This window comes from Procambarus clarkii, chromosome 5 (genome assembly GCF_040958095.1).
Source record: "Procambarus clarkii isolate CNS0578487 chromosome 5, FALCON_Pclarkii_2.0, whole genome shotgun sequence".
In the NCBI taxonomy this organism is placed as follows: Eukaryota; Metazoa; Arthropoda; class Malacostraca; order Decapoda; family Cambaridae; genus Procambarus; species Procambarus clarkii.
In genome coordinates, this window is record NC_091154.1 from 3286946 (window position 1) to 3302711 (window position 15766).

General features: G+C 39.5%; 2 protein-coding genes across 2 annotated transcripts; both read left to right on the forward strand.

Annotated features, from left to right (window-relative positions):
* Window positions 1-516: 516 nt before the first annotated feature.
* LOC123766942 (zinc finger protein 708) lies at window positions 517-1635 on the forward strand. The gene has a single exon (XM_069305242.1). The coding sequence runs from the start codon at window positions 517-519 to the stop codon at window positions 1633-1635; it is 1119 nt and encodes a 372-aa protein (XP_069161343.1).
* A 7382-nt stretch (window positions 1636-9017) lies between these two features.
* On the forward strand, window positions 9018-15766 carry LOC123766953 (zinc finger protein 154-like). The gene is made up of 2 exons (XM_069338317.1): window positions 9018-13775; window positions 15156-15766. Exons 1-2 carry the CDS (start codon window positions 12862-12864, stop codon window positions 15199-15201), a joined length of 960 nt encoding a protein of 319 aa, XP_069194418.1. The 5' UTR covers window positions 9018-12861; the 3' UTR covers window positions 15202-15766.

The window sequence follows — 15766 nt, forward strand, 5'->3', positions numbered from 1 at the left end:
CCGGAGGTCACTGGAAGACTGTTTAGCAAGATTGGGCTCGAGTTCAGGAGCGGCCAGCATGATTCTGCTGCAATTGTTGACCCAGAGTTTACAGGACGTCTGACACCTTGTCTGGGGTCCCTGGGTGCCGATAGTCTTCCTGCTGCTTCTCTGTGTTGGGTGATGTCTGTCCCTCGCCTCTCCGGTGGACACCAGAGGCTCGCCAAATGTTTGCCAAACAGTGCGTTTATTTACCCCAAGACACGGTAGTTTTTCACAGACGAGGAACGTGTAAACTGTCTCGAGGCTTTAGGGCTTATCCTACAAGGGAACACAATGGCAACAACTGTTACTTGTGTCATTGTGGCCCTAAATCGACAACATCATTATATCCAGGCCTAATATCCTTCTTCAGCAGCAGTGTTCTCTCTCCAGGAGACGCCTCAAGTGACGAGACAACTCCAGGAGTCATCAGGAGACAACATTTGTGGCACCAAGCATAAAGTAACGCCGTTTTAATTATATCCAGCGGCAGTCATGTGTCTCCAGGAAATGCCCGAAGTCCTAAGACAAATAATGCAGTTATCGGAAGAAGATGACCTTTACACAAACTGCACAGTCGCGAAGAAGATGAAAACTCACGAATGTCCAGAATGTGGGAGAACATTCAACAGTTCAGGAAATGTGAAGACTCACATGTTAGTGCACACAGGTGAAAAGCCTCATGGATGTCCAGTGTGTGGGAAAAGATTCCGTCATATTGGAACTGTGAAGTCTCACATGTTGGTGCATACGGATGACAAGCCTCATGCATGTCCTGTGTGTGGGAAAAGATTCCGTCATGTTATAAGCTTGAAGAATCACATAATGGTACATTCGGATGACAGACCTCATGAGTGTCCAGAGTGTGGGAAAAGTTTTAGGCGTATTGGTGGTATGAAGAGACACATGCAGGTGCATTCTGATCATAAGCCTTTCGAGTGTGCTGAATGTGGGAGAAAATTCAGAATACGTGAAGATATGATAAAACACATGCATGTGCATTCGGGTGATAGACCTCATGAGTGTCCAGAGTGTGGGAAAAGATTCAGTCGTCTAGGCACTATGAAGTCGCACAGAATGGTGCATATGGGTGATGAACCTCGGGATTGTCCCGAGTTTACGAATAGGTTCAGTCTTCGAGATATGAAGACAGACAGAATGGTGCTTAAGGGTGATCAGCCTTATGAGTGTCCAGATTGTGGGAAAAGATTTAGTCGTTTTCCAAATATGATGACTCACATGGTGATACATACGAGTGACAGGCCTTATGAATGCCCCGAATGTGGGAGAGGATTTAATAATCCTACAACTCTTAAGAGGCACAGAGTCGTGCATTCAGATGATAAGCCTTACGAGTGTACAGTGTGTGGCAAAACATTTAGTCGTCTTGACACGATGAAGAATCACAGGTTAGTACATTCAGGTGATAAGCCTTATGAATGTCCTGATTGTGGGAAAAAGTTCATTCGTCCTCGAGATATGAACGAACACAGGAAATCGCATTCAGATATTAAGCGTTATGAATGTCCCGAATGTGGGAAAAAATATAAGTATCTTAGACACATGAAAAGGCATGTGTTATTGCATTCAGATGTTAAACCTCACATTGTCTAGTGTCCTGTCTTGAGGAAAAAGGCCTTATTGCTTTATTAATTAATTTAATTTGAAAGCTTTGATTATTCAATAACTTATGTTAATTCTTGGAATACAGCTATTATAAAAGGTGCCAACTGAATATGCAAAAAAAGAGAATGGAACAAACTTCTTTTAAACTATATATTTGCATGCAAAACTTAAGGTAATTAAAAGTGGAAATAATTAAATTTTATGTCTTGAATGCATTGGGAGGTTCCTTGTGGGATAAGTGATTACATCCATGAACTTGTGGGGAGAAAATTTTGCTGACTCTTTGTGTAAGGGAGAGTAGTGTGAGCAAGTTAGTTGGATTACATGTTTGCTATTTTGCTTTAGTTTATGGTGTGTGGAATAGCATGATGTATTTGCACATAATTGACAGAAAAGTGATTATGTACTGTACATAGGCCTACAGTGTAATATGTTCACCTGTAGTGTATGTAAATCTGTTTTTGGCATAGCTCAATGGAAATTCTTGCAATGTACCTCATCCAACCACTTGGACTAGTCAGTACATCATCAGTCTTGCTTAATGCAGGTTGGCGTTCAAACCCTGACCATGCAAGTGGTTGGGCACATTCCTTCCCTGTGTTGTATCTCAGCTCCTTGGCTTCCTGTTCCTTGCAAGTGCTATACGGTCATAGTGGCTTGGTACTTTATCCTAATAATTACCTTACCTTGCTCCCCACCCATTTGCAGCTACATAGTCAGATAATATCTTCAAGAATAATCATTCTAACACCGATGGGCAGACAAATTGTGATTTGACGATAACGTCAAACCATTAGTATATGAGAGCCTCACTGCATAGTAAGCAATTAAAAATGATAGCTGAATTTTTTTCATGGGACTATTTTAACTATTACAGCCATATTATAACCATATTTACATCATTTATATTAAAAACTGAGCGATAATGTTTAAAATCAATGTCTGATGACAACCATCACCACTGGGAGCAGCATACAGTAATAACTGCACTTCAAGGGTTACATTTTAATGGCACTGGATTGTGTTTGTTAGATAAGTCTTGCAAGTATAATCCAATTTGGTGGTATTGGATGTGATGCATATCAAAATAGTAGTAGGCATCCATCAGTCTTGGGAGACTATGGAGTTGCACTCTGGAGAGGCCTCTCCAGGGTGCAAAGCCAAAGTTCAGTAGGTTAATACGGGGGAGAAGCTGTCACCCATGCAGCAGGCCCCCCCCCCCCCCCCCCGTCAATATTAACTTCACATTATATCAGTGTGGAATTTAGAAATTGAGAGCTTTAGAATGTCATGCTGTCACCTTATCAGTTGGATGTCTACAAAGACCTATCTCCATTTGCATAGTTTAGTGTTTCACAGTTCATAATTAATCTTCTGTTCTTTTGTAGAAGTAAGATGCTCATCAGACCAAGTAAATGTATGGAGAGTCTTTTTCCGTATTTTAAAAATTCTTTTTTTACCTAGTCTGTTAAGAAATGTATTTAAAACACCACAAAGTCTCTAGCAGCTGGATTAGCCTAAGGACATTTTCCTTTTGTCAAACTTTGTATTAAAAATTTGGGAAGGGAGTAGAAAAACCGGTTTATGATGTACTCAACACAAGATTAGATTTAGATTAGATTAGATTAGTCCATTTTCTTGACTTGAAAAATACAAATTGATTTTCAGTGAGGAACTATAAATGTCTGTTGTCTTACTGTAGCTAGTTGCTTATTTTGCTGGTGTCTACTACCTTAGATATGGGAGTATTAATTATTTTATTTGTTACTATTCCTTGTGGCTGCCTAATGTAAATTTCTCCAGAATTTACATTCTAAGGTCAGTTTACAGTTTAAGGTCAAACTACCTTAGATATTTTTTTTAGTTAGACTTTGGCATGCTAGGTAATTTTCAGTAATTACAATAGCTTGACTGCATCAGTTTTAGTTTTGGTAGTTTTGATGTCAGACTTTTTTACTTATATTAGACTGACTTCAGAAATTGCATTATCCTGGAGGTCATTTGGTGGTTATCAGGGGCTAGTTACTGATAGTGTTTTGTGTAAACTGTTTACCAAATATTTGATTGATAACAAAATCTCCTTATGAAGTTAAGTATTTATGGTGTTCAGGCATACATATTGTATTCTAATTCAGTATTTAACTGTTTGTAAGGTGCCTACTTTTTAATTAATTTTAATGAATAGGCCTAGTATAAATATATGCACAGTATATTTTTCAGTATGCATGATTAGTAAACATCATTGTGTTCTCAGATATAGAAGTAAAGTACAGGTACTCTATATTGTTTTGACTGATTGAAAATGTAACACAATTTTTGTTCCTGGGTGGTAAATGTTATTTGCTAATAGCTTAGGCCTAAAAAGTAAAGAAAATGTCAATTGTTCCATGCAAACTTTGATTAATTAAGCCAGGGAGTTGTCATATGCTTGGTGTGTGAAGGTTATGGTGACTGCTGGAATTGCTAGTGATCTTGTCTCAGGACAGTGATATTTTTAAATTTAATTATTTTTATTGAGGATACAGGCGAATTTTCATCTTTTTGTTCATTTAAAATCATTAAAATATGTATTTATACTAATGTTTGACAAAAATGGCCATAAAATATTTAAGAAACAAGTAGTTTTTGAGATTTTTTTATTATACTTTAAATCATTTTCATGAATTAGCCTCCAAATGTAGTCCACCATCATATTTATTTATATATTTATTTATATACAAGGTTCATTGGATTTATGAGAGTACATAGCATTGAAGTTTTACATTCTTGCAAAGTCACTAACGCGCATAGCATTTCGAGCAGGTCCTTAATCTAACAAGTAATTAGAGGTAGGTAATTTGTAGCAAAATTTGAAGAATATTAACAGGTACATTGTAAGAAAATTTGAAGCAAATGAATAGGTACATTGTAGCAAAATTTGAGGATTATCAACATAAGGTTCTCATTATACTGTCTATGTTAGCGGCATTCAAAGTCCAGTATGTCCTTGCTTCTCTGAGTGCACTCCCAACTTGATGAATTTATCAAGATGAGCATCTCGGATATGGACTTCAAGGGACAACCATGTAGCCCATTGTGCCATTGTTATTTACTTGCCTCTCAACCAGCTGCACATACTTTTTGGCCTTGTGAATGCCCAGGAATCCCTGAATCACTGCAACAAAGCTGTTCCGTGATCCTTTGCCCTGCCTAATGAGGTTCTTGGGGAATTCCTTGCACTCCAGGATCTGTATCTGTGGTGTGATGACACTGGCTTTGTCCTTTGTTCAGACAGCTTAGGGAAGCAGTTTGAAGGTACTTGAAGGCTGCCGACTTCTTATCTAGAACTGTAACAAATTGTTAAATTAGGCTCTATTTGATGTGCAGTGGGGGTATCATCAACTTTTGAGAGTTTACCAGTGGCTTTTAATTGACATTGGTCCTCCTCACAGAGAACTCTGTCTGCTGTAGTCAGTCCTGCTTATGGGAATGTGTGTGTGTGTGGTACACACACGAAGGCAAAGAGCAAGATGGCAGCGGTAAAAATCAATTTGGAGACCCATCAGAAAGGCCGTCATTTTGACGTATCCCTCGACCTCACAGCCATACTCTTCATGGTTTAAGGCCTGATCCTGGTCATAAAAGCAAATTTTGTGGGGAATAATATTCATTTATTATACATTGGAGTCATAAGCAATTGCAAAATATCACTCCCCTGGAAAACAAAATTTGTTACACAGTAATTTATAATTAGAAATACTGTAAACTTTTATGGATGAGAATAATGTGTGTTATTGGTTATTAATTATTAGTTTAGAATATAGATAGAATAAGGTAAATACTGGACTCTTAAGGCCAATCCATTATTATATATAACTTTATGGTACACTTTACTTACAAAGTTAGTACATAAATGTGTTTCATGTTAAATTATTGATCTTGTGAGAATTCCTCAGTATGTCACCCGTTATTATTGATACTGTGTGTTGTGAAAGCAACAAACAAAAATATAACAGATAAAATAATACAAGTATTTTAATAATTCCAAAATTAACTGATTACAAATTTACAAGTTGATAAGCCCTCAGTGGTCATTGGAAAGATCAATAGCTTTATAACTAAGGACTAAATATATAATTCAAAATAGCTATACAACTAAGCTAAATATAATTCTGCAGAGTATAAGGTAAAGATTTTTTGATATACTCTGAGGATTTTTTTACTGCCTGTGTCATCCATCTAGTTCCCTATATTTTTTTCTACTTTGGACATTTTTGAACGAGTTCTGTGGTGATCTTTTTTTAAATTTTCCTATTCCTGATCACTTATTAGCTCCCTCCAAGAGGTGTTTTGCAATTCTTTCTCATTCCTTGATTATCCACTTGAGGGTATTATCAAGGAATTATAATTATAGATATACGGATTTCTGTAATTGTAATCCATTTTAGAATATTGTGATCACATGAAGGGGTGAGCTTTCCTCCTATCCGAATTTGATCATGCTGCTGACAAGGGTTAGCGGCTTAGGGCTGGTAACCGGTTATGTACTTGCCTATGTGAGAAAAGTATCGTTTGTGCTTTTATGGGATATGAAACATTGGTTTGTACTAAATATACTGTGTGTGTAGGAAAGAGTAGAGAGCTGTTTGCAGGAATGTCTGAAATATTTTGGACAAGATGGACAAGACTGATATTGATCTAAGATGGTTTACTTCGGTTGTGTTCTGATACTGGGGATATGGCCTCAAAGAAAACTGCATTTTTTTATTTCTAATGCCATCTAGATCAGGTCAAGCGCTGTAGTCATTCCGTCTAGAGCAGCTAGGGGTAGACCCGAGGCTTCTGGTCTCTGCGATGCTTGCCAGAAACCAGGGACCCTGGGCCACATATTCCAGCCATGCTACAAGACACACGGGGCTCGGGTGAAACGTCATGATGATATCACTCGGTTCGTAGCCGGCCGCCTGCGGCAAAGAGGTTTTGAGGTGGAAAGTAAATTCCATATACCGGATGGAGGGACCTTCTGCAAGCCTGACATCATAGCTTGCAAAGGTGATGAGGCCTTTATGTTAGACACCCAGGTCTGCTGATAACTTCCCACTCTCCTGTCCATATCAGAGCAAGTGCAACAAGTATGGCACTCCAGAGATCCTTCAAAAGGTCAAGGAATACACCGGGAAGAACACAGCATCCGCCTCTTCGATAACTCTTTAATTGGAGAGAAGGATGGTGCAAGGAGATTGCGCGTGGTCTTCAGGATATGGCACTTGCCAAGAGCGACCTTGAGATTTGCTCTGTGAAAGCCCTGACCTGGACATACTGTATTCAATCTACAGAATGTGGTTCAAGACCACATCAAGGGGCAGACCATCTTAATCCCAGGATCACTGGGCACAGGGTGCATAAGGGTAAATATATTCTTGTTGACCAGACCACACACTAGAAAGTGAAGGGACGACGCCTGGTCAACATACTTCAACCACGTTATTGTCACTCATCGCCTGTAAATATAGTCATGTTTAAGTGAACCGCAGCCAGAATAGCTGCAGCCAACTATCTAAGCAGAGTCGTCATCTGGAGTATGTACCACTTCTCCAAATGGTTTCTCACAAGAGGCCCCCCCTCGCTGTCCGGTCGTTGATGCCATGAGGGGGCTTGGTGGGAGGCTGCCGGAAAGTGATGCTCCTTGCGACAGTCCTCTGCCCTTTTGTGGCCTTATGCTCCTGCTGCTGTCCTCACAAGTTGTGCTGGACATCATTTCCTTTTCCTTATGTTTTTATTTTTCTTCCCCTCCCCTCTTCTCCTTTCTAATTATCATTTCCCACCGACCTTTTGCCTGTTTTGATCATTCTTTCTGTCTTCTTTTATTTTGACGCCCGGGTGTTTGAGGAGGCATACACATACAAAACTGGTTGAGAGAGGTATAGTCTTTAACATAATTGGGAAGGTCATTCCACATTCTGGGTCCCTTGATTTGTAGAGCATTTCTAGTTTGATTTAGTCGTACTTTTGGAATATCAAAAAGGTATTTGTTTCTGGTGTGGTGCTCATGGGTTCTGTTACAACCTTCTAGGAAGCTTTTAAGGTCAGGACTGACATTACAGTTCAGCGTTTTATATATATATAATGCACATGAGAGAATGTGCAGTGACTTAATATCTAACATATTCAGAGATTTGAGAAGGGGTACCGAGTGATGTCTGGGGCCAGAGTTGGATATTGTCCTAATAGCAGCTTTGTGTTGAGTAATTAGAGGACGTAAATGATTTTGGGTAGTAGAATCCCAAACACAAATACCATAGTTGAGATAAGGATAGATGAGGGAGTAATAGAGCGTCACCAGGGCAGGGCGAGGTACATATAATATCTGATCTTAGAAAGAATGCCAACAGTTTTTTAAACTTTTTTTTTATATATTTAGAATGTGTCCCTGGAAATTCAGTTTGTGGTCAATGAGAACGCCAAGGAATTTGCCATCTACTTTGTTACAAATTTGGATATTATTTATCCTGAGATTTATTTGATTAGAGGATTTATTGCCAAACAAAATATATAGTAAGTTTTGTCAATGTTAAGGGTGAGTTTGTTGGCAATTAGAGAAAGATGGACTTTATTTATCTCAGTATTCACTGTGACATTAAGAGCAAGGGGGTCAGGACTGGAATAAATGAAGGTTGTGTCGTCAGCAAATATAATTGGTTTAAGGTGTTGGGAGGCATTTGAAAGGTCATTACTGTAGATGAGAAAGAGGAGAGGGCCAAGTATGCTGCCCTGAGGAACACCAATCACTATCTTTAAATCCAACATTATTTATGTAACTCAATGTATGTACCTTTACCTGAATAAAAAATCTAAATCAATATCTAAAAATTCTTATGCTTTTCTCTATGCTCTTCGTCTCCTGCTTTCTCATTGTCAATCTTCCTTTGTAGTTGTCGTTGACCCTCATGGCTCTTGGGTCCTTTAATCCGGTCCATCCAGTGGTCGTCGAGATCCAGCATTGGCTGTTTCTTATTTCCAGTAAATTTAAATCACTTGAGTTTTGTTGGGTTCCCAGCCATATTGGTGTCTCTAAATGAGCGTGCGGATGCTGCCGCTAAGGAAGCTGTCCGCTCTTATCCCATCTCCGGTAAAGGTATTCCTTATTCCGACTTTTACCTATTTATTCATTCCTCCATCCTTACTCGTTGGCAGGATTGTTGCATGGTCTTCTGTTACTGGGAACAAACTGCGTGCTCTTAAGAGTTGTGTGTCCTCGTGGCCTTTCTTTTACCACCGTAACCGGCGATGGGAAACGGCTCTGGCGAGGTTGTGTATTGGCCATACTCGCTTAACTCACGATCACCTAATGGAGCGCCACCCTGCTCCTTATTTTATTGTCCGAATTGCATTGTCCCTCTTACGGTTGTGCATATTCTTGTTGAAAGTCCTGACTTCCAGAACGAGCATGTATCTTGCTTTCCGACCGTCCCTCGCGGTCGCTTGTGCCTTGTGCCTTAGAATTCTTGGTGAATCGGATACTTTTGATATCGTTCGCCTTATGCGTTTCTCTTCTCGTATTGGCAACTTTGGTGATATTTAGCGCCCTCTGATTATTCTGCACATTTGGTGGTGCTACATAACCTTCTTGGTTTGGTGCCTTCTTTTATTAAATACTTACTTAGATAACTCCAGCCGTCACCAGGAGGACATAATTACCTTCACACACAAAGAATATGACAACACCCTGGCTTAATTATCCTTCCCAGTGGAAGGAAACTTTGAAAAGAATAATTCAAAACCTTGCAGATCTCATATGTCAGACTAATTCTGGAGTATGCAGCGCTAGCATGGAGTTCATATATAGTCATACACAAGACGAAGTTAGAGCATGTTCAGATGCATGCCATCAGACCCAGAGCTGAGAGGTATGAGTTATGAGGGAAAACTTTTGGAATTAAACCTCACGAAACTGGAAGACAAGAGTTAAGGAAGACATGATTACCACCTACAAAATTCTCAGAGGAATCAAGAGGGTAAATAAAAACAATTTAACATGGATGGTACGCAAACCCAACACAGGTGGACACAGGTGGGAACTTAGTACTGTATCGAAGTGAGCCACATAGATGTTAGATAAAAACTTTTTAAAAAGAGGTTGATAGACCTTAATAACTCTTCAGAGGTTGATATATAAGGCCTTAATAACCCTCCAGATGCTGTAATAACTCTCCAGAGGTTGATAGACTGTAATAACTCTCCAGAGGTTGATAGGCCTTAATAACTCTCCAAAGAATGACAGATGAGAGGTTAACAGACCTTAATAGCCTTCCAGAGGTTAATAAGCATTAATAACCCTCCAGAAGTTGATATTTAATAACCCTTCAAAGATTGTACGTGGTCACTTCAACATGAAAGAGATAAAAACATTTTATTTAGGGAAAAGTATACACAGGATACAAGCAGTGTAGGATTCATGGGTATAGTGTAGTTTTGCCGAAATTCATTAATCCACGAGTCCCCGTCGCACAGTTGTAGTATACTCGCCAATCCTTAACTGTAGCCTATGTTCACCCAGCAGTGAACGGGCATACCTGGTTGTTATACGATTTGGCGGGTCGTATTCCAGGGAAAATTAGGATTAGGGACCTGCCCGAAACGCTATGCGTGCTGGTAGCTGTACAAGAATGTAATAACTCTTGTGTATATAAATAAATAAATAAATAAATAAATAAAAATAAATAAATAAAAATAAATAAATAAAAATAAATAAATAAAAATAAATAAATATACAAGGTACATTGGGTTTATGAGAGTACATAACATTGATGTTTTTACATTCTTGCAAAGGCACTAAAACGCATATAGCGTCTCGGGCAGGTAATCTAACAGATAATTTTAAGTAGGTAATTTGTAGCAAAATTTAAAAAGATTAACAGGTACATTGTAAGAAAATTTGAAGAAAATTAGTAGGTACATTTTAATGAAATTTGAGGGTTATCAACGGTACATTGTTGTATAATTTGAGGATTATTTCTAGGTATATTGAAGTGAAATTTGCCTTCAACATAACAACCATGATATAAGATGATTACAATTATCTATATGGACAGAGCAGTCTGAGGTCGCTATAGTTTTGTATAACTGTATATTACAGTCTCCGTGGTGTAGTGGTAAGACACTCACCTGGCGTTCCGCGAGCGTTATGTCATGGGTTCGTATCCTGGCCGGGGAGGATTTACTGGGCGCAATTCCTTAACTGTAGCCTCTGTTTAACACAACAGTAAAATGTGTACTTGGATGTAACAACGATTCTTCGCGGCAGGGGATCGTATTCCAGGGACCATAGGATTAAGGACTTGCCCGAAACGCTACGCGTACTAGTGGCTGTACAAGAATGTAACAACTCTTGTATATATCTCAAATAAAATAAATAAAATAAAATAAATAAATAACAGGGGATTCATTTTAGTTGAGTAAAATGGATCTACGAAGCAGGCAATGCAGAAGATTGTTCCTGTTCCCTTAATTCATCAGTCCGGTGGAATGACTGGGATGACCTTCCCAACCATGTTAAAGACTGTACCTCTCTCAACCAGTTTAAGATAAAAGCGAAGCTATACCTAATAACTTCCCTGTAACCTACCTTACCCTTCTATTGTCAACCAATGTCTGTTTTTTTTTAAAGAGCGCTGTTTGTCGACAGAATTGTATTTGTGCTGCTTTTTCAGCTATGTTTTCATTTCTTGTTTTCATTTTACTCTTTATGCTCAATTAGTATTAAGCTTTAGTCATTTAAGTTTTTCATGCCCGAAACGCTTTGCGTAATAGTGGCTTTAGGCATTGTGTGTACTAGCTCTATCTATAAGTCCACCAATCTTTGTAAAAAAATTTCTTGTATGTATGTACCTTACCTAAATAAACATTTATTTATTTATTTATTTATTTATTTATTTATTTATTTATTATTAATTAGCAGTAAACAGGAAGCTGTGAGTTAGTCAACTGTTGTGGGGGTTGCATCCTGGGGAGGGCTAGTAATTCCACCCTGGAGGGAAGGGGTGACCTCGACATTAGTCACAGTGTAGGATAGGAAACAGGAGATGCATTTTCACCAACAGGGCTGTAAACCCTTGGAACAGCCTACCCGCTGAAGACGTAAATGCCAGACGTGGACCTATACCAATCCTGTGGGCGGTACTGCTAGGTAAACAGACCCATTATATGATAGGAAATGTGCCCAACAATTTCTTTTCCCCGTCGAACCACTAGCGAGATAATGACCCCTCAGGTAAATTGAGATAAATGCAAATTCAACCAAATATATCCCAGTTTACCCACCGTCGCAGATCAAAGAAAACGTGACCATAGCCACGGGAGAGGAAGCGCCCGACGCCATCACAACAAGCGTCACCGGGAAGTTCTCCATATTATTCTGGTTTAACCTCGACGACGAGCAAACACCCGGACCCCCCTGCTGTTCCTGGGGCCTGCAGGAACACGTTCCGTAGTTCCTGACCTGCGGGGCTCGGTACAGTTGTTAGGCGTTCCTATATAGCGGTCCGGGTCGTTAGGGCGCCTGGCGTATGTCTGTCATCTGCTTGTTACGGGGAAGTGGATAGATTTTTTTTTTAATTTTGTGTTTGGTTCCTCGGGCGTAGAGACTGTTTTCGGCGCCAGCATAGTGGAGAGGTGCCGGGAGTTGGTGCGTCTTTATGGGCCCCTGGATATTGGTCTGCCGGAGGTCACTGGAAGACGTTTTAGCAAGATTGGGCTCGAGCTCAGGAGCGGCCAGCATGATTCTCCCATAAGTTTGTTGACCCAGAGTTTACTGGACGCCTGACACCTTGTCTGGGGTCCCTGGGTGCCTATAGTCTTCCTGCAGCTTCTCTGTGTCGGGTGATGTCTGTCGCTCGCCTCTCCGGTGGACACCAGAGGCTCAATAAATGTTTGCCAAACAGTGCGTTTATTTACCCCAAGACACGGTAGTTTTTCACAGACGGGGCATGTGTAAACTGCTTCGAGGCTTTGGGGTTTATCCAACAAGGGAGCACAAGGGCACATCTGTCACTTATGTCATTGTAGCCCTAAATCAACAACATTATATCCAGGCCTAAAATCCTTCTTCGGCAGCAGTGTTCTCTCTCCAGGAGACGCCGCAAGTGACAAGACAACTCCAGCAGTCATCAGGAGACAACTTTATTGCACCAAACATAAAGTAACGCTCTGTTTTACTTATCGTATCCAGTGGCAGTCATGTGTCTCCAGGAAATGCCCCAAGTCCTAAGACAACTAATGCAGTCATCGGAAGAAGATGACCTTTACACAAACTGCACAGTCACGAAGAAGATGAAAAACCATGAATGTCCAGAATGTGGGAAAGCCTTCACCAGTTCTGGAAATGTGAAGACTCACATGTTGGTACACACGGGTGAAAAGCCTCTAGAGTGCCCAGTGTGTGGGAAAAAATTCCGTCATATTGGAAATGTAAAGTCTCACATGTTGGTGCATACGGATGACAAACCTCATGGATGTCCTGTGTGTGGGAAAAGATTCCGTCATGTTTTAAGCTTGAAGAATCACATAACGGTACATTCGGATGACAGACCTCATGAGTGTCCAGAGTGTGGGAAAAGATTTAGTCGAATTGGCGGTATGAAGACTCACATGCAGGTGCATTCTGATCATAAGCCTTTTGAGTGTGCTGAATGTGGGAAAAAATTTAGAATACGTGGAGATGTGATAAAACACATTTCGGTGCATTTGGGTGATAGACCTCATGAGTGTCCAGAGTGTGGGAAAAGATTTAGTCGTCTAGGCACTATGAAGTCGCACAGAATGGTGCATATGGGTGACGAGCCTCAGGAGTGTCCCGAGTTTGCGAATAAGTTCAGTCTTCGAGATATGAAGACAGACAGAATGGTGCTTAAGGGTGATCAGCCTTATGAGTGTCCAGATTGTGGGAAAAGATTCAGTCGTTTTCGAAACATGATGACTCACATGGTGATACATACGAGTGACAGGCCTTATGAATGCCCCGAATGTGGGAGAGGATTCAGTCATCCTACAACTCTTAAGAGGCACAGGGTTGTGCATACAGGAGATAAGCCTTACGAGTGTACAGTGTGTGGGAAAACATTTAGTCGTCTTGACACAATGAAGTCTCACAGGTTAGTACATTCTGGTGATAAGCCTTATGAATGTCCTGATTGTGGGAAAAGATTCATTCGTCTTGGAGATATGAATGTACACAGGAAAGTGCATTCGGATATTAAGCGTTATGAATGTCCCGTATGTGGGAAAAGATATAAGTATCTTAAACATATGAAAAAGCATGTGTTATTGCATTCAGATGTTAAACCTCACATTGCCTAATATCCTGTTATGAGGAAAAAGGCCTTATTACTTTATTAATTTAATTTGAAAGTTGATAATTCAACAAATTATGTTAATCCTTGGAGTACAGCTATTATAAAAGGTGCCAAATGCCTGTGCAAAAAAAAAAAAAAAGATACTGTTTATAGACCCAAAATTTCTCATTCAAAATCAAGATCTCATTTGCATGCAGAACTTAAGGTAATTAAATATGTAAATATTTAAGTTTTATGTCTTGAATGAATTGGGAGGTTCCTTGTGGGATAAGTGATTACGTCCATGAACTTGTGGGGAGAGAAATTTTGCCGACTCTTCGTGTAAGGGCGAGTTGTGTGGATTACATGTTTGCTTTTTTTCTTTAGTTTACACACTGTATGGAATAGCATGCAAGTGTAATATGTACACCTGTATTGTATGTAAATCTGATCCTGGCATAGCCCAAATGAAATTCTTAAATCTGTACAAGAAGGTACATTGGGTTTATGGGAATACATAGCATTGATGATTCTTGCAAAGCCACTGACATGCATAGCATTTCGGGTAGGTCCTTAATCTAGCAAGTAATTATATTTAGATAATTTGTAGCAAAATTTGAAGAATATTAACAGGTACATTGTAAGAAAATTTGAAGAAAATGAATAGGTACATTGTAGCAAAATTTGAGGATTATCAACATTAGGTTCTCATTATACTGTCTATGGTAGCGACATTTAAAATCGAGTATATCCTTGCTTCTCTGAGTGCACTCCCAACTTGATGAATTTATCAAGATGAGCATCTCGGATATGGACTTCAAGGGAAAACTATGCAGCCCATTGTGCCATTATTATTTACTTGCCTCTCAACCAGCTGCACATACTTTTTGGCCTTGTGAATGCCCAGGAATTCCTGAACCACTGTAACAAAGCTGTTCCGAGTTCCTTTGCTCTTTCTAATGAGCTTCTTGGGGAATTCCTTGCACTCCAGGATCGCCTGTATCTGAGGTGTGATGAAGACACTGTCCTAGTATCTTTTCCCCTAGTGTAGCACTCCACTTTGTTCGGACAGGGAAAGTCTGTCTTCTTATCTACAACTGTTACAAATTGTTAAATAAGGCTCGATTTGATGTGCAGTGGTAGCATCGGCAACTTTTGAGAGTACCAGTAGTTCGTAATTGACATTGTTCCTCCTCACAGAGAATTGTCCGCTGCGGCCAGTCCCGCCTGTGGGAGTGCACGTTAGTGTGTCTGCTGTCCCAAAGGCAAAAATGGCAATGAAATTGGGTAAAAATCACTTTGGAGACCCATCAGAAATGCTGCCATTTTGACATTTCCCTTGATCTTCCAGCTGTACACTTCATACTTCAAGGCCTGATCCTGGTCGTAAATGCAAAGTTGTGGGGAATAATATTAATTTATTATAAGTACTTTGGAGTCATAAGCAATTACAAAATATCACTTCCCAGAAAAACAAAATTTTTTACACAGTAATTTATAATTAGAAATATTCTTTTATGGATGAGAATAATGTGTAGTTATTGGTTATTAATTATTAGTTTAGAATATAGAATAATGTAAATACTGGACTATTATGGTGAATCCATTATTATATTCAGTATATAACTTGATGGTACACTTTACAAAGTATATAAATGTGTTTCATGTTAAATTATTGATCTTGTGAGAATTCGTCAGTATGTCACCAGCTGTTATTAGGGATACTGTGTATCGTCAGTATGTCACAGCTGTTATTAGGGATACTGTGTATTGTGGAAACAATAAACAAAATTAAAACATAAAATGACAAA

Coding starts and splice junctions, on each gene's coding strand:
- LOC123766942 (XM_069305242.1), top strand. CDS start 517: ATGTGTCTCCAGGAAATGCCCGAAGTCCTAAGACAAATAATGCAGTTA.
- LOC123766953 (XM_069338317.1), top strand. CDS start 12,862: ATGTGTCTCCAGGAAATGCCCCAAGTCCTAAGACAACTAATGCAGTCA. Junction 13,776..15,155: donor GACACAATGAAGTCTCACAG/GTTAGTACATTC, acceptor TCCTCCTCACAG/AGAATTGTCCGCTGCGGCCA.